General features: G+C 57.3%; 1 protein-coding gene across 1 annotated transcript in view; it reads left to right on the top strand.

Moving 5' to 3' along the window:
• The window catches only part of KCNQ4 (potassium voltage-gated channel subfamily Q member 4), a 74,209-nt gene that overhangs the window by 19,118 nt on the left and 28,419 nt on the right, over nt 1–26,672 (top strand). Inside the window, exons 2-7 of the mRNA XM_026657103.2 lie at nt 20,090–20,180; nt 21,853–21,979; nt 23,644–23,819; nt 24,729–24,854; nt 24,963–25,073; nt 25,801–25,896. Of these exons, the coding sequence (XP_026512888.1) occupies nt 21,862–21,979; nt 23,644–23,819; nt 24,729–24,854; nt 24,963–25,073; nt 25,801–25,896 (627 nt within the window). The 5' untranslated portion in view covers nt 20,090–20,180; nt 21,853–21,861. The remainder of the gene's footprint in view (nt 1–20,089; nt 20,181–21,852; nt 21,980–23,643; nt 23,820–24,728; nt 24,855–24,962; nt 25,074–25,800; nt 25,897–26,672) is intronic.

The following is a 26,672-nucleotide window of genomic DNA, read 5'->3' as shown; positions in this document are numbered from 1 at the left end:
TGGAAGTGGGAGCAAAACCTGCTCCTCCCAGGGGCTGGGAAGTAGAACCGGGTGATGAACTTTTCCTCACTCGGCACCAGCTAGAGCAGGGATGTCCCCAGCTCCTTGCAGATCCAGCCAACTGTCCACGGAGCTTTGCCGGGGAACGTCTCCTCCACCTTGCCGCTGACCTCTTCCCCCTCCCCCTGCCCCCGACTCCAGCTCTCAGCGATCCTTCTCCAGCTAGTGGAGATGGGCGTCACGCGTAAAGCGGGGGGGTTGGCCGCGCACCGTGGCAGTGAGTCATGGACAACACCTGTCAGGGTCCAGCCAGTCACCCTCCCCCACTGTAGGATGGTTGCTAAGGTCTCATCCTGTCTAATCTTAAATGTCCCAAGCGATGGGGCTTTCCCTGCTTCCTTGGAGCCAGTCTCGGGAATGATGGGTTGAGTTGCCCCAGCCGAGCCTGGGGCTGGACCGCTCAGTCCTCCAGCCGGTTAACGGGCCCAGCTGGGCTGCTGCAGAATCTCCTGAGTGCAGCTCACTGACTGCTCAGGGCTTTTGCCCACAGCTGCGCGCTCTCCTGTGCCTGCCTCGTTCCTGGCCCGGCTTCTGACTCTAGCTCTGACCCTTGGCTGGTCTCCCAGTTCCTGGCTCGGACTCCCCGCTCCTGGTTCTAAGCACCAGAGCAGACTGGCCACCGCCCAGTCCCTGACAACTGTTCTATAGCTTAGTGCATCTCCCAGCAGAGAAGCTTTCCCTGGCGTTGCTCCTAAGTGTTCACTGCTTTGGTTTCATCTTTGATGCCTGCGTCCTTGGGTGTCGTGAGCATTAGAAATACTTTGGATCCACTCCTAGTATTACTGGTATGTGCTTCTCTTTCATCATGGTAGCGGCTGGAGGCCTCAACCTAAATCAAGGCCTCGTTGTGCTAGGGGCTGTATAAACCCATAGTGAGAGACGTTGCCCTGAAGAGGTTGCAGTCTAAGGAGAAGACAGTGCGGGTGGTGGCACGGCAGCAAAGCTATTTTAAGTCAGTGTGTTGGAAAGTTACAGGAGGTTTAGCAACCGCCAGCTAGGAATTCTGCTAAACAGCCAGCGAAAAGACCAGCTTCTGATCTCTGTTACGTAGTGGTAAATCCATCGAAGTCGGTGGAGTTAATCCAGGTTTACGCTCCTGGAACGGAGAGCAAAATGTAGCCCCAGAAGTTCTTGCTGATGCTGAGTTTTTAATGTATTAACTTACTTTGGTGTCTCTCTCTATTTGGACCCATCCCGCCTGTATCTATTTGGACACCAGGATGGACCCTGACCAGCTTACTTGACTTTAAACATGACTGCCCATGCCTGAACTGAATGCTAAGTCATGTTTAATGTCCTGTAAGTAACCATGACTCCCTCTGGGCCATGTTCCAACATGATGTCACTCTGCAGCCTGGACAAGCCCTGCAAAGTAGCAAGGATTCTGAGATGCTTCTGGGTGTCTTTTGCAATTGCTTCTATTCAAACCTTCCTCAAACTCGAGGCTCTAAGCCTTTCCAGGCCCGGAGAGAGGTCTAGGGAGGGTGGGAATGGAGAAGACCTCCTGAAAGACCTCCTCTACATCCTTTTCTAGGTCAGTACTAATGCGATTAGTATGCACCTTGCCTGGTGTGCTGGAGCTTTTGGCAATTGTGTAGGTGTATGTAGCTATGAGTGAACTGGCGATGGGCCAGGGCGTCTGGACTCCTGGGTTCTATGAGGGCCTCTGCCACTGGCTTGCTGTTTGACCTTGGGGAGATGGTTTTGTGTTTTCGCTCCCCTCTTTCTTTAAAATAGAGGATAAGGATACTGGCCTTCCTTTGGAGAGTGCTTTGAGCTCTATGGCTGGGAAGATTTACGGATATCTCAAGCACTGTTGGGTGCAGGGGGCCGGATTCCGTGTGTCCACAATAACGCTGCGGACGCCGCTGGAGTCGGGCCAGGTTTGCCCGGGGAAGCTAGGAGTGGAATTTCTCTCCAGCGATTCCATTCCTCAGCAGGCCATAAGAACATAAGAACGGCCGTACCGGGTCAGACCAAAGGTCCATCTAGCCCAGTATCCTGTCTACCGACAGTGGCCAATGCCAGGTGCCCCAGAGGGGTGGACCAACAGGCAATGATCAAGTGATCTCTCTCCTGCCATCCATCTCCACCCTCTGACAAACAGAGGCTAGGGACACCATTCCTTACCCATCCTGGCTAATAGCCATTAATGGACTTAACCTCCATGAATTTATCCAGTTCTGTTTTAAACGCTGTTATAGTCCTAGCCTTCACAACCTCCTCTGGTAAGGAGTTCCACAAGCTGACTGTGCGCTGCGTGAAGAAGAGCTTCCTTGCAGTGAGCCTGCAAGCGCAGCATCCGTCAGAGCCTCTGCTTTGCATATCTCGCTGCCTGCGAAGAAGGGCTGGGTTTGTTTGGCGATATTAGCAGATGGGACGATAAAATAAACACAAGAGCGGGCTCAGTGCCACAGCAGGTGGAAGGAAGCAACAGCTGCCCTGGGGCCGGAGGAGGGAGAGCAGCGGGCTGAGCCCCAGTTTCATCCGCTGGCTAATTCTCCCTGTAACCAGGGGCCAGGATCCTGAGCTTCAAGCTGTGCATTCAGGGCTTGATCCTGCGAAGCGCGGCACGCTCCGGCCCCGATCCTGCAGAGCATGCCTGTAGCTCCAGTGACGGTGACCGACCCTCTCTCTGTGCTGTGCACTGATCTCAGCAGCTGCACGGTCTGGGGAAGCAGGTGGCGGGTTTGATCTGAGTGAGGGTCCCTGGATTGGTACCTCCCGTATCCTGAATTGGCATGAACTCAAAGCAAAACTCGCTCCATCCTCGGGACTCTTGCATCCAAACTGCAGTGAAACCCGAACCTCACAAGCCCCATAAACTGGTCAGGGCAGGTCCCCGCCTTATTTAACAGCTCCCAGACCCTCCTGATGCGGCGGGACGTGAGCTGAGCAAACCCCAGGACCAGGACTGTTTGGCGAGGCTGAAGAGCAGCTTAGAGGGAGAGTAAAAGGAGAGAGATGTGATCGCCGTCGGCTTTGATTCAGAGCTGGGCACGGAGGCCTGAGCTGGGGTGTCTCCCAGTGCGTTGCATGCTGGGAGTTCTGTATCGGGTTTCCGCAGGTGTGACGTTGTTGTTTTTAACCAGTGCTTGTGGCTAAGGTGGGCAGCCTCCCACCGCGTGCTGGCTGAGGGTTCTCACTGCTCCTTGGCATTGCACTTAGCCAGCAGTCGGGTCTGTGCACGCCAGGCCCTTCTGGGGGATAGTAGGCTCTATTACTCTCTCTGCTCAGCAACCGAAGAGCTGTCCTGGCAGCTTGGCACAGGGGCGCAATGCAGCGTGCATAGGGCCGTCTCTACCCCCACAGGCTGCGGAGTAGCATCCAAGGCCCGGATCGGCAGTCCTACGCCTTGGTGTGCAGGGAGCTGGTGGAGATATGCAGGCCCTGCCAGCCAAGCCTCGCTCTGCACCCTGCCTCTTGTGGATGCCTGTGGAGCCCATGGGGCACTGAAATCTCCTCCCCCCATGAGCCCCCTCCCCAGCTGCTGTCCCAAGCCCGTTGGGGATGGTGCATAATTTCCTTCTAAACAGAAGTGAATCTGTTGGTCTCCTAGCACCACCAGGATTTGAACCCAAATCGCCGGAGGCAGAAATCCAGCATGTCCCCTGAGTTCAGATATTGCAGTGCCAAGGTAACACACTGAGTGTCACATCCTCCAGCTCTGGGGGCAGGTCCACATAGGATAACAGCCTACTACTGCTGTCAGCTACCGGCATTGCTCGGTTAGCTCAGACGGGCGAGGTTTGCTGAAGGAAGAGGGTTCAGGCCCAGCGTGAGGAGGCGGGTTAACGGGAGCCCTCACCAAGTGGCAGGGTGGCCTCCAGGCGCTGAGACCCCTGACTGCTGGTGGGTGCCGGTAGCGGGGAGCTTGGCGGCCTGGGAGAGCTTTGCCAGTGCAGGGACGAGGGCTGGAGTCTCTAACACAGAGCAGGATAAACAAGGCAGCAGCCCTCGCCATGGTTACCGGGCCAAAACAATCTTGCTCCACAGCCGATTATTTATATCCTTCCGAGCAGATCGGCTGCCGTCTCCTGCTCTCCTAAAAGGGCGGCAGAGCTAGGGACAGTGGATTTATAGGACATGCTGTTTATATAAGAGCAGACAAGGCTCAGGGCTCGTGGGAGCTGAATCCCCGTGCGGAAGGACTGACAGCCCTAGGGGGCTGGAGGCTGGGATCGGATGCCCTCTGTTCCTGTGCAATGTATCAGGAGTGCTTGGCGCTCAGGTGATCGGGACCTCAGCGGAAGGGCCGTATCCCTGAAGCACAGCACCGCATTAGGGTCAGCGCCGACTTCGGGGGGGGGGAGCCCCTGGAGTGAGTGACCTGCTCCCTGCAGCACAGTGCCCCCCAAGCCTGGTGCTGGTGGGGTCAGCACTGACTTGGCAGGGAGAGCGCCCCCTACTGTATCCTCCGGGGCCTTCCAAAACAACTTCTCTCCGCCTTCCACAGCCTGGAGACGGGACTGTGGATGCAAGCAGCGGAGCTCCTAGATCGCTCGGCAGTGCTGCTCCGAGGCCGAGAACGGTGAGGCAGGGCTGTGGACCCGGAGGTGCCAGGATGGATGGAGCCATCAGACAAGAGTGGCGTGCGACAGCGCAGGGCAGAGCCGAGCATGGCCAGCAATGCAGCCCTCTCCCAGCAGGCATGGTGGGGAGGGTGCTGGCGCATTTCGCCCTGGCAGAGAATGCCCATAGTGCCCTGGGGCCGCGGGCCGGGCCCTCTGCTCTGGGGAATTTGCCACAGCTAGTGCTTGGTAGGCTGGGGCTGGGCGTCGCTCTCCCGATCCCGGCTTGCACGCTGCCTATAGAAGAGCTTCTAGCTAGCAGAAGTATTTGGTGTTCACTGCAAGCGCATTCGGCCCCCTCCCAGCCCACTCTATGGGTAGGTGCACCTTGAGCCTGACTCTTTTCGTCTCCCCCACCCAGAGCTCCCACCACTTTGCTGATGCACTTTGCTCCTGACCGGCAGCCACTCCTGGGGCCCATCTCCCTTCCAGCCCCTCCCGTCCCAGCTGAGGCAGGATGGAGAATGGGGCCCTGGGATGATCGTCAATTGGCTCCCTCACGCTGCTGTGGAGAGGGGCAGGTCAGAGGCCCGGGGGCATGGTGGGGCTAACACAAACCCACGGGCTCAGTGCTGGGGTCACTGGAGACAAGACAGGAGGTAGGAACCCAGAAAAACCAAGCGCTCCTGCAGAGCCTCTGGTGGATGGGGTGTGACCGTGTGAGCGGCGGGGTGGGGGGGAAGAACAGCTCTTCCTCTTCATCCCAGCCTCACTCAGTGCTTCCTCGCAACTGGCCAGCCTGTGCTATTGCTCCCCGCCCACGACCACCACCCGTTGAGCTCCTTTTCCCCTGACTTAGCAGCTTTCAGCTCCCCGGCTCACCTGTTCCCATGCTGGCGCTTGTGCTTCGAGTCCGCCCTTCGGCTGCCCACGCTGCCCATGCAGACAGGGAGCATCTGGCGACAGCTGCTCTAATGAGGATGAGCCAGGAGAGTTGCATCTTTCCAGCTCGGGCCCCACCTGTCTGTTCCCGTCTTAATTGTTCATTTTGGGGGGAAGTACCCCCCTTTTGGGGAGGGGGGAGCCGGTGGGGCCTAAGACCTCTGATCGTGAGGGGGTTGGGCTCAGAAAGGGAATTCCAAGACACTTATATGACTCCCACCACTGTAGCGTCATACTCTTTACTGCATTTATCCTTCCAGTACCTCTGTGAGCCATGGCAGTGCTGTACAGGTGGGGAAACTGAGGCACAGAGGCTAAGTAAGTCCGGTGGACCCAGGTCTCCCAACACCCAGGCGAGTGCCCTAGCCACTGGTCTCTGTCATGTGGGAGCTGCTAGGGTTCCCCGCACACGTGGACTCCCTGCAGCCCATCACAGAGCTGACAAAGTTGCAGAAAGGTGAGCGCTATCCTATGGCTACCGTTCGCCAGCGAGTCACCCTCCAGCTGGAGACTGGCCCGGTACGTCTTCCAAGCACTGCTCAGATGCTAACCTAGGCCCGGACCCTCAAAGGTAGTTCGGTACCTAACTCCCATGCTCCTCGCTGTCTGAAATCAAGGCAGCCCCCTTTACAATCAATAAAAGCCGCTGCTCCTGTGCAAGGTTGGTGTGAGTGGCTGATTCCTGGCCGGGAGGAAATTCTTCTTTGGGCTCAGGAATGCTGAGGCGGGCGGCTGGCTAATGCACGTGCAACGGCATCTTGTGCCTACTCTTTCTTGCATGCTCAGGGCCTGGGGTGCAGAAATCTGCAAGTGCAATCGACCCTGATGAGGTTATTGGCTTCATTTCTCCTTCGGCTCCCAATCTGTGTCTCTGTCTTAGGGTGCCTCTCCCTGCTTTCTTCGCCCTCCCGGCGGAGATGGAGCACTCGTGATAAAGCAGAATTAACCCCAAAGGCCGCGGAGGTGCCTTGTCTTTGAGCTCCTGTGCTCGCCCTCTGACAGCTAGGAAGGCGAAAATCCTGCTCTGCCCGATGCACAGCAGGGCCGAGTCAGGGGCGGGGGGATATTGTCCGGTTGGGGTCTCTGGATTTGTACGTGTACTTTTGCAGTGCAGGCGAGCTGGACTAGACAGCAGCAGCAAGAAGAGACTCTCTGAGCAGAGGGGAGAATCAGCTGGCCTGGGTTATGCTCCCCTCCTGGAAGCCCTTGAGAGGGGGCGAGGCTGTTCTCAGTGTGGTCTGGGCTGGTGTCTTATCCCAAATCGCCTCTCCCGTACCCCAGGTGTTGGGGGCTTTCTTCTGCGCTCCTCCACCCCCATCAAGCCTGATCTCCTCCCCTCGCCCCTGCTGCGGATGGGTCGCTCTGAGCCTCCCCCTGTTGCAAAGGCTCCTGTCCGGTGTCAGCTCAGCCATCGTGCGGCCTGGTGCCAGTTTGGGGGAGCCCCGCAGCGGCTGAGTGACTCCTAGGAAAGCCCTGGCCCTGCTCTGGTGACGCGGCTTCCTCTGCCCCCCCTCCCCTCAGCAGTCAGCTCACAGCTGTCCTCAGTCACTCCTGATCCTCAGCCCACCCTGCTATCCCAGCCCTGGCCTCCGCCAGCTCCTCTAGTGTCCCTCAGACCTGTCCTGCAGCCTCCCCACACCCAACGCTGTGCTCCTGTCCTGCAGCTCATCCTGGGTGCAACATGCTCAGTCTCTGGGGGCCAGTGTCCCGCTGGGCCCGCCGGGCAGACAGCCAGAACTGGAAAATCCCCCCTCTCCCCCCAGCAATCTCCCCTGGACACCTCCCTGATCTTTTCAGTTTGCCTTTTCCTCACTGCAACGGGCCCCTTCCCAAAGCCGTTTCTCGAGCCGCCTGACTCTCCCTAAGCAGCTTAGATGCTCCCAGAAACCCAGGCTTGGGTACTGGCCAGGCTTTCGATGTTAAGCCCTAGCAGGTGACGGCTTCGGGGAGAGTTTTCCCAATGCTGCCGCCCCTTCCCTCTCCTGTCGGCCCCTTCTGAGCCTCTCCTCCCCGGCTCCCGGACGCTAATCCCACTTTCGGATTACAGGGCCGGTGTGGGGGCCGGATGAGCCAGTCAGGGTGGGGTGAGGTGGGGAACAGGCTGCCCCAAAGGGGACAATGAGTTTGGACAGGACCAGGGGACCCTCTGCTGGCAACGGGAGCCAGCTGTCTGGCGGAGGTGCTCCCTGTTCTCTGCACTGATGCTAGGACAGCGCTGTCTTCGATCTTTCCTCCCCATCCCAGTGACAGCTGCTGCGATGGTGAGCTAGCTCTGCCAGGCCCTGGCGCCAGCTAGGCCTGGCTTCCTCTTGGAAGGTGGCACCGTGAGTTTTGTCCTGTGTGCCCAGCGTATTCCCCAGGGATATCCATGGCCAGGTGTCCCAGAGTCCCTCTCTCTAAAGGCAATTGTATGGGTTTAAATCCCCATTCCTGGGGCGTTCATTTTGCTGACCAAACACACCCGCCGGTTTCCAACAGCCTCTCCTATGTCTCCTGCCGCTGATCCGAGGGTGCAAAGCTGAGCGTCGTTTAATGGTGGGCACAGTGGGGCGGCATTTTAGACTTCCAGAGGCCTGATGAGTTGAGGGGGGAGCTGGCGACGTCCTAGACCTTCTGCTCCTTCCCCGCCACTCCAGAGAAGCCGATTCCAAGTTAGATGCTAGGGTGGGGCCCTGCTGAGAGAGACAGAATTTGTTTTCTGTTCCCTTTTTAAATGTCTTCCCCCTTTCCCCACAACTCTCCTTCTGCCGTGGCCTCCTCCTTCCATCTCTCCTCCTCTTCCTGCCGCCCCCCCCCTTCCCTTCTTGGCTTGTTCTCCCATTGGTACACCCCCCACCCTCGCCTTTTTCTTCCTCTCCTCCTCTTCCTTGCTGCCATGAACATACCCAGGTGGCCTCCCCTGGAACCAGACTGACTGGGGAACACAGATGTCTGTAGAGAGGGTGATGGTCCATTCCAGCATCTTTGTGTCGCCTTGATTCTCTGTTTTCAGTGCTCTGGAGTTGTTGCTTGTATAAACAATTTATGCACCCTTAGTGCATGTATTAAACAATTACACTCCTGCAATCCGCCTTCAGGTGCTCCTTAGCCATCTGAAATGGTCCCTTTGTCTGCTTCCTGGGCACGAGGCCAACAGACTCATTTTGCAGGAGCCTAAGTGGCAACACAGAAGAACTTTTCCATTCCAATCTCGGCCTCCACCAGCCAGTGCTGTAAGCATCCTGGCCGTCCTGGGGAAAGGGCCTGCAATGGCTGGGAATCGAATGGGATTCCCTGGGCTGGGGTAGGAGGGGAAGACGATGCAGGAACATACTTGAGCAGCAGAAAGTTTCCAACCTGCCTGAGGCTGGCCTCTCGCGCCGCTGCCCTGCAGCAGTACAGCCCGCCGGGGTTCAAAGCACATCCACGCTGGCTGGGTTAGTGCTCCTTGTCCTTACGCCGTGCAGCTGAACCGCCCTGTGCGCGGAGTGGGGATGGGTGAACCCAAAAGAGGCAGGTGTGTTCACTTCCTGCCCCGAAGTCCGATGCCCTAACTCAATAGCCAGCGAGCCGCAGCCATGCCTGAGTTGACCCTATAGAAACTCGGTTCTGTAGTCGTGAAACAGGGGAGGGGAGATACCATTTCCTGCCTTCACAATAAGCCCGGCATTAGGGAAGGCGGGTCTTTCTGTGGGTCTGGGGGAGGTTGGTCCTATCTGGCCATTGCAATGGCCTTGGGGATCGGTGCAGCCTGTGGCACACAATAGTTTAGTCTCCTGTGGGCTGTAATACTCGGGGGTCTAAAGGGCTCGGCGAGGGGGCAGCTGGGTGGGGGTAGCGGGCTGTGATCTACAGGAGGTCGGACGCAATGATCCGATGGTCCCTACTGGCCTTGAGCTCTATGTCTCCAGCAGGGCAGCTCGATGCTGGTTGGCTGCAACACCACGGACACAGTGTGAGACTTCTCCCCATGTCACAGTCACGGTCTCCCCACCGACCCCGCGTCTGATCATCCGGGGCCAATGCCACCTCTCTGGGATCCTTGGCAGACGTCTGCAGGGACGGGGGTTGTCCCCAACGTTGGGTTGTGATTGGAAAGTAAAAGGGAGCCCAGAGCGGCTCTCAAATCCCATCTCCTTAGGTTAATGAGCAGCTCAGAGCTTTGCACGGAGCTGACCTCGCTGAGAGATTTCTGCATTCTCCTCTGCTTCGTGCCTCATTACCCGTGTAATTGCTTGTGAAACTCTGATTGTATAATCTCCATCGCCGATGCATCGAGCAGAAAGGATCCAGCATCGGCCTCTTAGACAAATCTTCTTTTGCCTTTTAAACTGATCATATATGGTAGGGAGGCCTATTGTCCTGTCCTTCCCCCGCCCCCCCCCCAGCCCCAGGCAATTTGGTGCCCTCCAAGTCCTGATTTTGGGCAAGGGTCATGAGGTAACATGGTCTTGTGATGTGCCAGTGCAGGTTCATGGCGTGACGGGAACCTCTCTGTTGTGACTCCCGTGTTTGTCCTGACGGAGGAATGGTTAAGTTGGCAGCTTTCTATGGAAACTGTCCAGAGAGGATAATCAAGGAACCAGATGGGACTTGTATGAGGGCTCTTAAAAAGGACATTCATTCTCCTGCTGCATTCCTAACGTGGCCTTTGCTACTAGGCTGCACACGCCACTGGGTAGGTGCTGGAGGGTCTGTGCCAGAACCCGTGGGGAATTAGGGGCTTCCAGAGGCAAAGATCCTTCCTTCCTGCTTCCTCCAGCCTGCTTCTGGACTTGACTCCTGCATGCTGAAAAAGTTAATTGCGTAAATGCTGCATGGGAAGGAAGGGGGTTTGTTCATCATTCATAGGGAGAAAGATTGTCTGTGGCCCTTGGCCTTGCAATTTCTGGGAGGGTCTTGGAACCTCGTGTGTGTGTTTGTGTTTGCGCACGTGTGTGCAGTGGAAAGCTTTAAGATCTCTCTGTTTGGGTCCCAGTGTAAGTAACAAGCTCCAGAGCCCAGATATTTAAGTGCAAAGCTTCCAGGGACAAAGGCCGCAGCTGGGTTGTCTCCGCTGTTATCCCCTTGCTGGGACGTTTGTCCACAGTTGAAGCTCCGATCTGTCTTGGTACAACACCCTGCATGAAGCTCGTTGTGGCCCCGGCGTGACCACACTCGTTGCAAACCGGAGACACTAATTTTCTGGGCTGGGACCAGAGGCCGCCGATCAGACTCCCTGTTCTCGCTGCGCCAGGCTGTGTGACGGTCACGTGACACTACAGGCCAGGCTGACAGTCACCTAGCCCACCCCAGAACTCTGATGCTCTAGCGTGACCATCCCCCCACTTGGCACCATCCTGTGCCACTGCTCCGTCGGTGACACGTTTGCACACCTGCTATTACTACGGCCATCTTCAACAGCACCCCGAGACCCTGGAATGGGGGAGAGATGTTCTGTGCTGTAGGGACAAAGCGTGTCCCTAGTGAAAGGGTGAGGCTGGAGTCCCAGACGTGTGTGTGTGTGTATATTGGCATCACGCTTGGCGCCTTTGAAAGTCAAGCCCGGAGTCCTTGATTAGTTCAGCCTGTAATGACAGTTTAATGGAGGCAAAGGGGAGATTCTCGATAAGTGTGTGTATAGAGATGTACCTGCTTTTAGGTTGTGCATTAATATTGCGGGCTGGGAAGAGACCCCGGGAGATAACGTGTCATTCACACTCCCAGCGGCAGCCCCTGGCGACCTGGCTTAGCGTATGTTGACCTCACGAGGACTCACCCTCGCCCCGTTGTGGGAGTGAAGTGCTCCCCAGTGGTTAGAGCAGGGGACTTGTGCGCTTAGAATGCCTGGGCTCCATTCCCAGTCCTGCCACAGATGTGTGGTGTGACCTTAGGTGAGTGGCTTGCCAGCTCTGTGCCTCAGTTTCCCCTGTCCGTGAAAATGGGAGTGGTGATACTGAGACTGTGGGGCTTAACATTCCCGAGCACTGGCTGGGAAATGCCGAGCGTGAGTAGCGTGATGACCTCGGACCCCAGCCAACTCCCAGCGCTGGGCTCTCTCAGCCCTCTAACACCTGCAGAAGGAGCCTGATTCCACCCAAACTCCACCAGCTCCTTACAGCCCCTCCCCTCATCCCCTGCTGGATCCTGGCCGCTGCCCTGTTTGCTTTGGTTTCTTCGCCGTCAGCAGCCAGGTGTCTCTGCTTTCAATGTGCAGCAATTGCAAGGAGGGGAATCGTCCCCCCTCTAACCCTCATGTTTATGTTTTAAACTTGCCCAGCTGTTTCCTTCTCTTTTTAGAGCTTCTTTAGCGGGTTTCAGCCGCCATGGGGCCAGGCTGGGTTTCATGTTCTGCTGACAGGCTGGGAAAGTGGGGATTCAAGGCGCTGCCGTTCTTCCTTTGACCTTTGCAGGCACTCAGCAGTTCTGCAAAAAAAAACCCCAAACCCCCAGCAAGGCGGAGGAGGTGGGGTCGTCACCATGGAACTGGGGCCTTGGGCAATGTGGGGCTTATCTGGCACCAGTGAGAACCCCTAGTGCAGGCTTGATTTACACCTGTGCAGATTTACGCTGGTTTCAAACCCAGGTAAGTTGCACCTGTATAAATCACACTGCGCTGTACAAAGCACGTCAACGTTAGGGGTTTGCCCTGGGGGAGCCACCCCAGGGGCTCTCATCCCAGCATGGATATGGCTTCAGTAAAGAGGAGAGCGTGCCCCTCTGCCCAATGCACCCCTCCTTGGCGCTCAAGTCGATGCAGCTCCATTAAGGTTGGGTTTCTGGCGATGGTGATTTTGCTGCAAGTCCGAAAGAGCCTGGGAAAAGGTTGATGCTCCAACGCTGACGGGCCGGGCAAGCTTTTCCCAGAAATTTCGGGAGGAGGGCTCTGCTTCTCCTTCCTTCCGCCTTCTCATGGGCAAAGGTCAGCCCCGCCTGGCTTGAGGAGACGTACTCGCGCCCGCTCGCTGAAAACGGAGCGTAGCTGGAGGGGCTCGCCTCCCAGGTACGTACCTCGCATTCCCAGCCACCCGCCCCCACTTCCCGGGGTCTGCTCTTCTTGCCCTCACCCCTAGCTGCTCTTCCCGAGGGAGGTACAAACCCACCACCTTCTGGCCAGGCAGAAGTGAGCGTCTGGCCAAAAACCCAAGGGTGTTGTAGCTGGCCGGGGGACCTGGCTTGAGTGCCCGCCGCTGGCACCTGTGCCACTGAGACACCGACGCAGGGCGCGCTAAAGGAAAAGATTCCCCCTTGTTTTTCCTAGAGCCGAGCTTGCTGAAGAAAACGCCTGGGTTTGGTTTCAGGCCCCAGAGACTCGTTACAGCTGATTCGGCTTTAATGCCCCAAATCAGCAGCAAAAGGAGACGAGAAACGCTACAGAGACTCAATGTCAGTGAGGGAGCAGCCCGCCCTCCCCCTGCCCTCCCAGCAGAGGGGCTGAGACCGAATCCCCCCCGGCGCTATCTTTAGCAGACTGATTGATTCACCCTGGCGGATTTTTATTTTGTCGGGGAAGCTGGTTTTGGAGCCGTTTCAGCCAAAGTTGGGGAAAGAGCCTGTGTAGGTTGGGGGCCCCCTAAATGACCCACAGGGCGAGTGCCGAGCCCCATGGGCCGTGCCGAGAGCGGCTGGTTTCCATTACTGTTATGATGAATTTGTTGTTTGGCTTGCAGTAGCATCCAGACACCCCGACGGCGCGCAAGACCCTCCCGTGGTCGGAGCTGCACGTCCCACGGGGAGGGATGCTCCCTGCCCCAGAGAGCTCGCAGTTTGCAGCGTTACACCATTTCCGTTCCCAGGCTGCCCCCCGGAGCCGTGCCTTGGGTTTGGTGTCCCAGGGAGAGGCATGGCACCGTGCGAATAGTGGCGCCGGGATCCCAGTGGAGCTCGTGGAAGAACCAGTGTGGCCCTGTTTTGGGGACTACGGGACTCAGCTCTTCATGGGGATGACGGGGCCAGTGTGAGAAAATGAGACCCGTTGTGCCAACGGAGGGGTAGGGTGGTCAGTGCCCTCTCATGTCCCTTCCACGGGGCTTCGCTCCACGCGCGGTCAACTGCACGCGGAGCCCGGGTCTCCTACAGACGTGCTGGGACACCGAGTGAGTTCTCAGCAGGGCTTTAAGTTTTCTTTCTTCTGGAGCCAGTATAGAAGGATCAGGTGTAACGAGCCCACCAGGGAAAGACAGACACCCTGCCCGGAGCGACGCTGGCACCAGATCCACAGCTGGTGTGAACCCAATGCAGCTCTCTTGACTGTTCAGGGGATTTACACTGGCCAGGGATCTGGCTCTGGGGAATTTTGGCCAGGGTGTGGGGGGGAAGAAAAACTTCCAACTCCCACAGTACCGCTCCTGTCACTTCTGTGCTTCGCACACTCCAGTCTCCAGAGTGGCGCTTCCCGCTCCAAGACAAGCTGGCGGGGAGGGAGGGGGGAGCTCGGTCGACCTCCCTGTGCTGTTACGCAAGGCCAGCTCCTGCAGATTGATGGCCCTTTGTACGTGGTCACGTGAACCAGCGGCACGAGCCTTCCACTTTCCATATTTAGAATCACTGGATCAGGGGAAAAAATGTATTTTTGGAGAGTGCCATTTGCTACGTCTCCAGATTCTGGGCTTTTTTTCTTCTTCTTCTTTTAAATGTGCCAAAGCCCCTTTCGTTTTAACGGAGCCCAGAACTCACCTGGGCGAACGGACTCCAAGCAGCCGTGAGTGCTTCTGTGCTAGCGCTTTGGCAGGCCCCGTTGCGATCGAGTCTCTGGTGTTCTCAGGCACGGCTGGTTCCCTGTCCCCCACTCCCTTCGCTTGCAACGGAAGGCCCTTGCCTAGGAAGCAGTGTGTGTGTATTTAAAGAGCCGTGCGAAACATTCGTTCCAGCTTTTGTGCTGGGTTACCCAGCTCTTCCCCTGTTTTAACGTTTGCATGGGAACATGGAGCGGCAGCCTCATCACTAGCCCTGTAGGAAACAATCTTGCACCAGCGTGGCCTAGGTTAGATCCCCTTGATGTGTCTCTTCTTGACTGTTCTTGCAATTCAGCCTTTCTCTAGAGCGCCACCCACAGGCGGAGAGGAGAGCTGGTCCTCACCGCCGGGAATGTCCAGTCCTCGGTCAGTCTGGGGCGCAGGGGCATGGATTGTGTGTTGGCTCCTCTTCAGAGAGAGTCAGGTAACAAGGAGACTGGTGCTACTTTGCCTCGGTACCATTAGCCCCAGATGGGGAAACTGAGATTCAGGGAGGTGAATCTCCCACGGTCCCTACCATAGCTGGGACTAGAACCCAGGTCTCCATCAGACGTCTGGCAGTGCTCTCTCTGCTAGGCCACACTGCCTTAGAAGGGCTATAGCTGGGCTGCTGCATGCCCATCCCCTCCAGCGTGTGAGGCAGGGGGCTGGGAGAAGCGAGCTGCCCCAGGGAGGGAGCGGGCATAGCCAGCGTCCCCTAGCGAGCAAGAGGACTCGGGGAGCAGCAGATTGTGCTTGTTCGCTGCAGTTCAGCCCCTGCTCTGCTGTTCTGTTAGCACACAGCCGCCTCTGAGCGGATTGCAAGGGCCAGTCGAGCTCTCAGCAGGATCCACCTGCCTTCGGTGTTTATCTCCTTCTCCAGCTCGCTCTTCACCCAGCCGTTTATTTTAGAAGTGATCCGAGGCGGCCGACTTCAGACTCAGGGAGCCCCGGGGTGAGGTTTGGATCCTGGCAGTGTTTCAAGTGGACTGGAGAAGGTGTATTGGGGCAGAAGCCGGAAGCCCTGCGCCAGCAGCCGAATCTAACCCCCTGGCAGAGCCGGCTCAGGGCGATCACTCTCAAAACCTGCTGCTGGACTCACTCCGATAGGGTGACCAGCTGTCCCAATTTTATAGGGACAGTCCCGATTTTTGGGTCTTTTTCTTATATAGGCTCCTATTCCCCCCCCCATCCTGATTTTTCACATTTGCTGTCTGGTCACCCTACATTCCGATAACGTAACTCAGGCTCATAAACCCCGACTTTTAATCCATCTTTCCCGGGGGGAAATGCCCGCAGGGCTTCCGGCAGCCACTTGGCTGTGATATGGGACCAGTGCCCTCACCTTCCTGCCCTTAGGGAAAAGTCCTCTGCTCCTGAATCGAAACCGCTCCCCTTTCTATCAGCGTGTTGGCCGTTGTAGGGACTGTCCTAGAGAATCCCACTCCAGTGGCACGATTCCATAGGGGGTGCGAACAGAGACTCTCCTTCTCTCTTGGCTTCTGCGGGCAATCAGCTGCTTTCTAGAGACAGCTGTTTGGTGTCATGCCTAACATGGACTTTTCCATAAGGGGAGAGGAAACCCAACCAAATCCAAACGCTTTAGGGGGAGATTCCCATGAGCCCTCCGCTCCGCTCTCACCGAAGCCAACAGGAGTTAAACGCGTTGGGAAATTCCACCTGCAGGGACCAGGCAGGTGAATGCAGAAAGGTGCTTTCTGTCTCTGCCTCTCCTTCGTAGCCATCACAGGCATCTTGACTCCCAGATGCTCAATGGAGAAGGGGTGGGTCCTCTGGTCGCCCTTCCCAATTTTTCCTAGCACAGTCCTGATTCGTATGGGGCACAAGTCCCCTAACTCGCACCTTTTCTCTGCATGCTTGAAACCATGGTTGGTTGGTTGGTTGGCTGGTTTATTTGCAAGCACTGCCAGCGTTTACCCCTAACGAGCCAACAGTCGAATGGTTCCGGTGCGCGCGAATGCTGCCTACATGGGCCAGATCTGCAGGACGGAGCCTGAACCATCTGTGCGAGGCCAAGGCGGTGGCAGAGGCTCGAGGTGGGTGGAGTAGTTCAGCCTGCCTGCGCCGACTCTCCCGTGGGGAATTCTGTCCTCACCCGAAACGCCCCCATCCTCCTGCGCGGGAGGAGACGAAGGAAGTGGTTGGAGGCCAGGCCTGCTCGTCAGGACTCCTGGGTTCCGTGGCCAGCTCCGTAGCTGACTTGGCCCTTGTGACTCTGGGGAAGTGGCTCGATCTCCCTGTGCCTGGGTCTGTGAAACTCACCTGGGGTCAGACGGCACTTTGAAATCCTCCAGTGACAGAGCGATAGAAAGGCAAAGTAGCACTGCCCCCAAACATGGCCAGGGATTCTATCCACGCACTCCTGCAAGCCTGGGCGTGCCCCAGACTGCCCTCTCTGCTTCCCCCTGCCCTGACCCCCCGCCCCAGGAAATGGGGGTTGTACAGTACAGCCCAGTAATGCTGTGCAGAGCACTGTCTTACACACATACGCAGGCATTTGTTTTTGTCCCAGACTGTACGATAAAGGAGAATCCCAGGGTTGTGGTAAGATTAACTCTCCTCTGCCCATAGGGCCGCCCCCCTCACACCCTCTCTTCCTCTCTGCTACGGGCTCGGTTTGCCCTCCTGCCTCTGGCACGCGCTCTCGTTCGCCCAGGAATGGCGTGAGACGCATGTTGCCACAGTGCAGGTGGGTTCTTAGGGCCCTCCCCAGGGGACGCCGGAAAGTCTTTCTCGTGATTAAATATTTAACGTACTGGCCCAACTCCGGCAATTTTCCGAAGCCGGAATATTATTGGCTGGTTTCATTCTTTGTTGGCGCGCAGCGCTTTCCTCGGCCGCCATTCGGGGTAATGACTTGGGGATTCCCTGGGCTGTTTTGTGTTAGGCTGCTCAGAGAGTGTGGGACTGCAGGGTCCGGCTTCCCGAGGCCCCTGAGATCCAGGGTGAGTGACTGCAGGGCAAATGCGGCTGCAGGGAGTTAAACAGAGGTGGGATTTGTCTTTGTTTTAAATATAAACTACTTTGGAGAACTTTTTGTTTACAGGTAGTGGTGTCTAGTGGGTACGGCAAGGGACGCCGGACTCCTGGGTTCTTTTCCCAGGTTTGGGATGGAAATGTGGTCTAGGGGTAAGAGAAAGGGACTGGGAGGTGAGACTCCTGTGTGTTCCCCAGCTCTGGGGAGGGAGTGTTGTCTAGGGGTTAGCGCAGGGAGCTGGGAGTCAGGACTGCTCAGTTCTGTTGTGTGCGGTGCTGCGGATCTATTGTGTGATCCTGGGGAAGTCCTTTCCCCGCCCATGCCTTGGCCCTTCTGTAAAACCAGGATAATGTTTATCTGCAGTGCAGGGTAGTTTGTGGAGCTTAATTAATGTTCATAAAGCACCCCTTCCCCCACCAATTAGTGCTCTAGAAAATGCAAAGTGTTATTCCAGTGGAAAGATGCTACGCTTTAAAACAGTGAAAGGGAGGGTACCCCAGCTCCCTTCCGCCCCCACCCCCGGCTAAAGTTCTCTCCCTTGCTCATGGGACAGTGTGTGTCACAGTAGCCCCATGGGCGAAGGAGTCCTCGAAAGGCAAATAGAGATCTGGGGGGCAGCTGAAGGGTGCCGCCTGGCTAGGACTCCACGTTTAGGATGAAAAGGCCCCCAGGCCCCAGTGTTAAGGGCTGAGCTTCTCCTTGCATACAGCTCAGGATGTTTGGAGCTCTGGTCCCACAGCCGGGAAAGGGAAAGCAGAAATGCTGGGGCCGTGCAACGGCGAACTCGAGTTAGTCCATTTCACAGGCTTACGCTGCCTTTCAGACCCTGGTTTTGCTAGTGCTCATCGGACACACCTAGGTGCTTCTCCCTTTGGTGGACCTGCTGCAGTTTACATCTGCTCTGAACTTGGCCCCGCATCATTGCTTGGAAACCAGATTTGTTTCCCCCCAAACACAGCCCCCCGGGCGCCATGCGAATAGGTGTATTGTAATACGTGCATCGGACTGTAATACGTGCATCGGACTGCCTGCTACAATTTGAAGGGGGTGGAAGAGCTGACCAGGGAGGGCTAGCCGGGGCGGCTGGTTTGACATGTTCCGAAGGGGGAAATCCAGGCTGAATCCAGTTTACAAACTTCCCGGCGGTGAGATCTGCCGGGTGCAATGTCCCAAAGGCAATGATGGAAAATCCCCCCCCATCCCTTGAGACCCTTTAGCCTGGAGAATGTGTTGCAGGGAATGATTCTGGGCTAGCCCTGAGGAAGGACTAAGGGAGCGAATGGACCTTTCCCACTTCTGTCTTCATTAGGCCCTTGCCCTCCTGGGCTACGCCCAGGGCACGTTTCAAATTGGAAAAGGAGCCACAGTTGAGTTACCGAAGAACAGAACATCTGGCGCATGTCTCGGCGCCCCACGCCCCACCCAGGTTCCTCGGAAGAGGCCAAACTGAATCTCTTAATGCTCCCTTGATTTGCGCGCTGGCTCCACTGCTCAGCAGCACCCCAAACCCCCGGCCTGGGTCCCTTCATCCATCTGCTGTCGCTTTCAGAAGCAGCCTCGACCCACCAGCTCCCCTGCTCTCTGCTGCCATCTCGGGGCCGCGTGTGGCCCCTGCAGGCCAATCCGGTTTTTAGAAGTTCTGCTGGGGACACTGTTCGGCAGGCAGCTTGGTGGGATCGCCAAAGAGCTAACAAGCCCATCAAAGCAAAGGGGGAGTCTGAGGGGGGCCCGTTCTCCATGGTAGCTTGAATGAAGTGCAGACATCCAGCTCAGCGGCCTGAGATACCTGCCTCGTCCGATGATGATTTTATTCTTTGCATTGTCATCGTGTCTAGCAGCTCTCGTCATGGACCATGCTCGGTGCTGCACGAACACGGAGCGAAAGACAGTCCCAGCCCCAAAGAGCTTCCAATCACAGTATCTTATCTAAGGATGGTAAAACCTTGCGGCTCAGATTAGCGTTTGGTGTTAAAATTCCCTCCTCCTTCCCCTCCCCCTGTCGTACGAAAGAAGTGAAGCCTTTAACCCTTCTGAGCCAGTATTCACCCCCCAGCCCCCAAATCACCTACAGCACCTGTGCCTTGCTGTTTTCCCTCGGCACCTTCCCCCTGAGTGGGGGAGCTGCTGTTCACATGGACAGCTTTGGTAGCTTGCCCTTGAGGTCCTTATTCCAGCCCTGGTGGCCCGTGCCTTTGGCGGGCGCCTTACTGTGGGTGAGAAGGTAGAATGATGCTGCCGTGTGCTGGAACTGGAGCAAGCCAGGCCAGGGGTCAGCCGTGAGGGGTTGGGTCTCTTGATCCCTGGGGTCCTGAGCAGGGCACCTGGCAGGAAGAAACAATGTGTTGGTTCTGAACCGGAATCGAGATGTCGGATTACACCCCGCTGATTTTGGATTACACCCCGCTGATTTTGCCCATGCTCAGCTCCAGAAGCCGTGCTGTTGGCAGGCGAAGACCCTGCCAGTCTTACGCGGGTGCAGCTACATGCTAGTAATTTCATTAAGCCTCAGCTGTCCTGGGTCTAATTCGGGATGACCTGGTCTTGCAGGTGTTACCAAAGTCTGGCTGGACGATGCAGCTGGTTCTGGCATACTTGGTATTTGGGCATTTGGGATAGCTGGTGCCCATGTGGGACTGGTGATTAGGTTGGGTGGCTCGGCGGTTTGCATCTGCCTGAAATGCCAGAATGCCCTCTCCCCTCAGCAGTATCCAGTCGCCCCAATGCAGAGCAGGGTAAGGTCTGGCCATGGCTGCGTTCCAGCTGATCTAGGAAGCTGGCAGCTATGGTGGGCACCGGGGCTGGAATGGATTCCGTCTCACCCATCCAGATGGGCTCACTGCACCTGCTATAGCGCCAGGTTGATGAATCAATGCCTGCTAATCTGTTCTAATCATTTGTTATTTCAGATTCCTCCTAGTCTTCAGTTGCTTGGTGCTGTCCGTGTTCTCCACCATCCCAGAACATCAGAAACTAGCCAACCAATGTCTGTTCATCCTGGTAAGGAGGGGACTTTATAAACCTCTCTAGCCTCATCTCTGAACTAGCTGTGTGCTCCCAGTTTTCACACCAGGGCTATAGCCATGATGCCCTAGGGAATTCTGGATGTGAACTGAGGCCAGCATCAGCATACAGGAGGGGAACTACGGTCTCTCCTACATGCAGCAATTGCACCAGTTTAGCTCCAGGGGTGGTTTTAAATCCGTGCAACTTTGCATGTGGACGTTCTTACCTGATCGGTTTTAACCTGGCTTTCGTTCCTGGTGTAACTTGCACATGTGAATTACAAGTGACGTGGTTTGCCCAAGATCTGTGGCACAACTGGGCCTCGAACCCAAGAGAACCCACTCTGCAGCCTCCTCCATTCGGCCAAGCTGCCCCTGCCCTCATTGCTGCGCGATGTTTGCAGGAGTGAGTCGAAAGCAGCACAGCGTAGCTGCGCAATCTCCTGCAGGATTTTTAAATGGAGACGCTCTAGTGGAATGTGTCTGGGAAGCCTATAGCCAAATGTATGGACGTGCAAAAAAACAACTGGAAAGGGCGGGGGGGAAAGAAACCTAAAAAAAGCAACTTTCCCCCAAACTGTCAGAAACAGCTGACGCTGGATTTCTCCCGACTGTGATGGAGACTAAATTAGGAAGGTCCTTGTGACTTTCTCGCTAGTAAGCAAAATAGGGGCTGGTGTGTACAAAAGGTAAGAGGCAAAGCTGTACAATGCTGACAGCGGAGGAAAATTACCCATATATATTTAAGCTGGGCACACGCAGGAGGAGCAGGGCGGCTCCGAAAGGCTCCACAGTTGAGGGCTCCTGGCTTGTCTCCTTGACTTTCCCGGTGAGCAAGGAGGCGCGGAGAGGTTTGCTTTGCTGCTCAGCATTGAAGCTCTGGTTTCCTAAGGACCGGAGCCAAAACCCAGTGAAGGCCATGGGAAGCTCTGCATTGATTGGCATGGGTTTGAGGTTGGACCCTGGGAAGGAGGGGACTTTATAAACCTCTCTATTCTTATCTCCTAGTGAGTCGTGTGCTCCCAGTTTCCCCCTCTTCTCACACCAGGGCTATAGCCACCGTGGCTTAGGGAATTCTTTCATGTCCCATTCACATTCTTTCTCCGAGAGGCCAGCAGGAGTGGATGTGAACTGAGGCCCATACGCGCCAACTTTCCCCGGCGCTCTACGGCTGATTTCAGTCCACGCTCGTGCTGAGGGTGCCTGAGAACCGCCCGAGCGGGGGAGACTTGAATCCAGCGCCGAGCCTTGCAGCAAACACCCACGTCCTCCTCCTCCTCCTCCTCCTGAGAGAGCCTTTGCTGCAAACATGGAACCAGTGGGGCCGGCAGGGCTGGGCCTAGCACCGAGAGGGATCGATTATTTATGGGAAGGGATTTTATATTTAGGAGGCAGGTCCCCAGGTCTCTCTGCCCTCTGCAGGCTCCTGTTTCTGGCCGCAAGGTCTGTGCAGGTTTGTCGAGCCGGGCAGGTCACCTGGAGGATGCCTCTCTGCAAAGGGAGCGAGGAGCCAGCTGACCCCCTCGGGCGTGACTCAAATGACGGTTCATACGCAGTTCTAGAGGCTTTTACAGGCAGCCGCACTCCGGGCCCTCCCGGATTAACCAATCCAGTCTCTCTCTCTCTTTCTCTCTCTCTCTCTGCGCCCCCCCCCCCCCCCCCGGCAGGAGTTCGTCATGATCGTGGTGTTCGGCATGGAGTACATCATCCGCATCTGGGCGGCTGGTTGCTGCTGCCGCTACCGGGGCTGGCAGGGGCGGTTCCGCTTTGCCAGGAAACCCTTCTGCGTAATAGGTACGTGTGGGCAAGGAAAGCCGCCCCATGCACCCTGTGATCCTCCCCATGGGGCACCCAGGGGTGCACCGCAGGGAATTGCTCTCTGCACCCATCTCTAGGGCTCCCACTGGTCCCTGGTTATCATAGGAACTAGAGATGGGAAGGGCATCCTAGGACTCTTTGGGGCCACTTGGAGGCAATGGTGATGGGCACATCAGGAAAGCCTTGACACACAGGAGAGCCCCCTAGTCCAACTCCTCGCAAGCTCTCACGGTTACCAGGCCAGACAGCCCCATGGCACCCTCAGGAGCAAAGCTGAAAGGAGATGGGATCAGAATAGGTTGTGCCCGGGGTTATGGAAGGACCCAAAAGGACGGAGGTGCCCAGGTCTCTGCTGAATTTGGGAGCCTTAGACTCCTTGGAAAATCCCGCCCTAAGAGTAAAGCGCCCCAAAATTCAACCCCCACCTCCTCAAATCGGGGTGCGGTGGGGTGGGGTGGGGAGGACAAGAAGGAGCAGAATCCAAATGTTGTCCCCATCAGGGGCACCTGGATCCAGAACTTCTGGGAAGTCCAAGTTCAAGTCCACATTTTCCCCAAGCCTAGTTAAACGCTGTGTATGAGTGTCCTGCTCAGTGATGGGGTGCAGGGAGACCTCAGAGCGGCTGGAACCCAGGCCGCGTTTGGGGAAGGACCTGATGTGAGTACTGACAGGGCCAGCTGAGAGTGGGGTGGAGCCTTTTCTCTGGGGCTCCTGGGGCTTATCCCAGTGTTTCGGGAGCTGGCAGCGGTTTTGGGTCAGGCCGAGTTCTAGAGAAGAGCAGTGGTTCTAGGACCCGACTGGGGCTAAGATTTCAATTTGTAGTGGGCTTGAGGCAGGGGGGTTCCCGTTCCTGCCCCATCCGTGCCCCTTTAGGGGCAATGGCTAGCCCAGGGCAGGGTCGGTGGCTTTGATCAGGGACACAGGGTCACATCTGGATGGGGAGGGAGATGCAAAAGTGGAGAACTTCTAGAAGAGGGCAGCAGGATGGTCCCCCTCCCCCAAACGCCCGGTGGAGAGAGCTCCTCCAGCCCAGAGAATAGAGCGAGGCATTGACTGCCTCCTACTGGAGAGTTGTAGCAGCACCATCATCACTGCTGACACGCTCCTACGATAAGTGACCAGGGCGAGGGGATCAGCCAAGGAGGATATTCTCGATGGACCCAGTGGCTTTTCCCCGGGCTCTCGGAGACTGACCCACTTTCAAAGGGCAAAGCAAGGGCAGTCTGGGGAGAATGGAAACCTCAGGGCATATGCAGCGGGGGGGAGACCAGTGATAGACTTCTCCCCCGCTAGCCTGTTCCAGGAGTGCTCAGAAGCGGTCCGGGGAGATGTGATGCTCTGGGGATAAGACCCATGCGAGCTCCTAGGCAGGTGGGCTGGGATGTATCCCATGCTGAGCAAAGCCAGGATCATAGAATATCAGGGTTGGAAGGGACCTCAGGAGGTCATCTAGTCCAACCCCCTGCTCAAAGCAGGACCAATCCCCAGACAGATTTTTGCCCCAGATCCCTAAATGGCCCCCTCAAGGATTGAACTCACAACCCTGGGTTTAGCAGGCCAATGCTCAAACCACCGAGCTATCCTTGCCACCCTGCTAGCCAGCTAACCCCTCACCCATCTCCCTGTGCTCTGGGTCACAGATTTCATCGTGTTCATCGCCTCGCTGGCCGTTATCGCCGCCGGCACGCAGGGGAATATCTTCGCGACCTCAGCGCTGCGCAGCATGCGCTTCCTGCAGATCCTGCGGATGGTGCGCATGGACCGCAGGGGGGGCACCTGGAAGCTACTGGGCTCAGTGGTCTATGCCCACAGCAAGGTGAGCTGGAGGATGGCGCTGGCCCGGGGGCAGGGCTGGGTTTCAGCATCGGTGCCATGGGAGGCGGGCGGTGGTAAAACAGACAGGGCAGAGCCGGGCACAGTGTGGACTGGTGCGTCCAGCTTTGCCCCTGCCACTCAATCCTGGACGAGAGCCCCTGCTCTATCCAGGCCTGGGCTCCCCATCGCCCTGCGCGCCCCCTTCACCCCTGCACAAATAGGTCTGGACTGGCTCCTTCTATGGCCCCCATCACTAGGATCTGAGCATCTCACAGGCTTGAATGTATTTAACCTCACAGAAGGGCTATGATCCCCATAGTCCAGATGGGGACACTGAGGCACAGAGTGACTTGTCCAAGATTGCACAGGGGTGTCTACAGTAGAGCAGGGACTTGAACCCAGCGGTCTCCCTAGTCCTAGGAGGGCACCCTCACCACTGAGCCGTCCTTCCGCTCTTCCCCCGTTAACCGCCTACGTCTCCCCGTTCATTTCGAAACGGACCCAGCCCCCCCATGGCCTCGCCCCAGTCAACCACGCGGAACGTTCCCCTCCAGTCACTTAGCGCCGGCGGCCTCTCTGTGCCTGCCCAACGCGTGCACAAGAGCCTTCTCCTCTGCCGCTGCTGCTGGGTGGGATCAGCTCCACGTACCTGGTCCCTAGGAGCTCAGGCTGGCAGTCGGGGCTGCCCTGCAGAGGGCAGACAGCTGGAAGTACCCCCACCCCCCTCCAGTGCTCCCTGCCATGGGAGCCTCTCTGCCCCTTTGCCGGTAGCGAGTGCTCAGCTCTGGCTGGGGTGGCGTCCGGGGCGCTCTGCAGAGGGGACATTGCATTGTGTTGTGTCGTGTATTGGGCCTTCACACCCCCCACCCTCCATCTTGGCTTTGGTCCCCTCCCCGTCTGCCCTTGGCAGGAGCTGATCACAGCCTGGTACATCGGCTTCCTGGTGCTCATCTTCGCCTCCTTCCTCGTCTACCTGGCTGAGAAAGACGCCAACACGGAGTTCGCCACCTACGCTGACTCGCTCTGGTGGGGCACAGTAAGTGTGGCTGCAAAGCCCCCCTCCCACTGGGGGGCGGCGTGGGCTGGGGGGCGCGGGGGCGAGGAGAGCTCCGTCAAGGCCTCTCTGTGTTCTCTCCCCCCGCAGATCACGCTCACCACCATCGGCTACGGGGACAAGACCCCCAATACGTGGCTGGGCAGGGTGCTGGCGGCCGGCTTCGCGCTCCTGGGCATCTCCTTCTTTGCTTTGCCTGCCGTGAGTAGCCCCTTGCGGCATCCCGGTAACGCCCGGTGCTGCCAGTGGGAGGGAGAGCCAGGCCTCGGGGACCCTAGGCTGGCAGTCGGGGCTGCCCTGGAGAGGGCAGACAGCTGGAAGAAACCCCCCCCCCCCAGTGCGCCTTAAAGGGTCACTGCCCAGTGGCTAAGACTCCAGAATAGACCCTGCCATAGAGATGTCATTGGTCATTCTCTTCCTTCGTTTTCTTTTCACTTTCCTTCTTTTCTTTCCTCTCTTCCTTTCTCTTTTCTCTTTTTGTCCCTTTTTTCCTTCTTCCCCCCCCCCCCTTCCCTCAAGAGAAGAGCAATGCCCTACCACGTCACCGCAGGGATGGTGGCACCCAATACCCCACCCTGCCCCAGTGGGACTGCTGGCTCCTAGCTGACCTCTGGAGCTGCCAGGCCCCTGTGGGGGGAGAGATGGTCTGGCAGAGCCAACAGAGTCCTACTTTGGGGGGCCCTCTTTGCTCCCTCCCAAAGAGTGGATCGTCCTGCTAGCCAGACGGGGGGCGTTGGCGAGTTTGGAGTCCTTCTCCTCCCCCGGGCTCTGAGCGCTCTGTGTTCATGCCGGGGGACAGAGGGATGCTTCCTTAGGACCCCGCAGGCCTGTGGGGATCAGACTGTGTCGAGGCAGTTTGTCCAGCTGCCGCATGGGCCAGGCAGGTTCTGGATCCCGTTTCACGCATGCTGGCCCCTTTCTCCCGCAGGGGATTCTGGGCTCCGGCTTTGCCCTGAAAGTCCAGGAGCAGCATCGCCAGAAACACTTTGAGAAGAGGCGGACGCCGGCAGCGAACCTGATCCAGGTACCGTAGGACACCCGCGCCTCTCCCTGGGGAAACCCCTCCTCCACCTCGGTCTGGAGTCACTACCCAGCTCTGCCGATGGCCCTCGAGCTCAGTCTGCGGGTCACCCCCAGAGCCCCCCGTACAGCTCTGCCGATGCCCCTCGATCCGCACAAGCGGCCTGGCCCCTCTGCTGTTCCAGACTTCCTCTCCCCCATATACACATAACTCTGCCAATGCCCCTCAAGCTGAACATCCAGCCCAGCACTGCCTGCGGTCCCAATCTGGTGCCCCACCCCCCCCACTCTGCAGATACCCCTCAGTCCAGTCTGCAGCCCCACAGCTATCCCAATCCTGCATTCCCCCCTCTCTGCCCCGGCAGGTACGGCTCTGCAGAGACAGCCCCCCTGCTCTTCCAGCCTTGGGCTGTCCATGCACACAGCTCTGCCACGGCAGCTCCGTCCGCATTTGCACGCTTCAGCACATCTGACATGTCCCTTGGCGAGGGTCCGCTGTGCCTGTAGCCGAGCCGGAGGGGGGCCCTGGCAAATCAGTCCCCTTGTCTAGATCAGCTTGCTAGAGAAGTGAAACTTTAGAATCCCTCCTTATCTCCCCAGTTTCAGAGAACAGGCGCACAAAAGGAAGCCCCCGATGCCCCTCGTCTATCTGCAGCTGCCAGCCAGACAGCTGGCCCCGGCTTTCACAGCTCCCCGGCCCTCTGAATGCAGCCCTGCTCCTCCTTTCATCTCGGCGGCGGGGAAGGGAAAAACCTGACGTTAATTAATGGAGCTGGGCAC

This window comes from Terrapene carolina, unplaced genomic scaffold, assembly GCF_002925995.2.
Source record: "Terrapene carolina triunguis isolate 2854851 unplaced genomic scaffold, T_m_triunguis-2.0 Scaffold236, whole genome shotgun sequence".
NCBI classification, from domain to species: domain Eukaryota; kingdom Metazoa; phylum Chordata; order Testudines; family Emydidae; genus Terrapene; species Terrapene triunguis.
The sequence above is the reverse complement of the archived record's forward strand: the minus strand, read 5'-3'. Positions and strand labels throughout refer to the sequence as shown.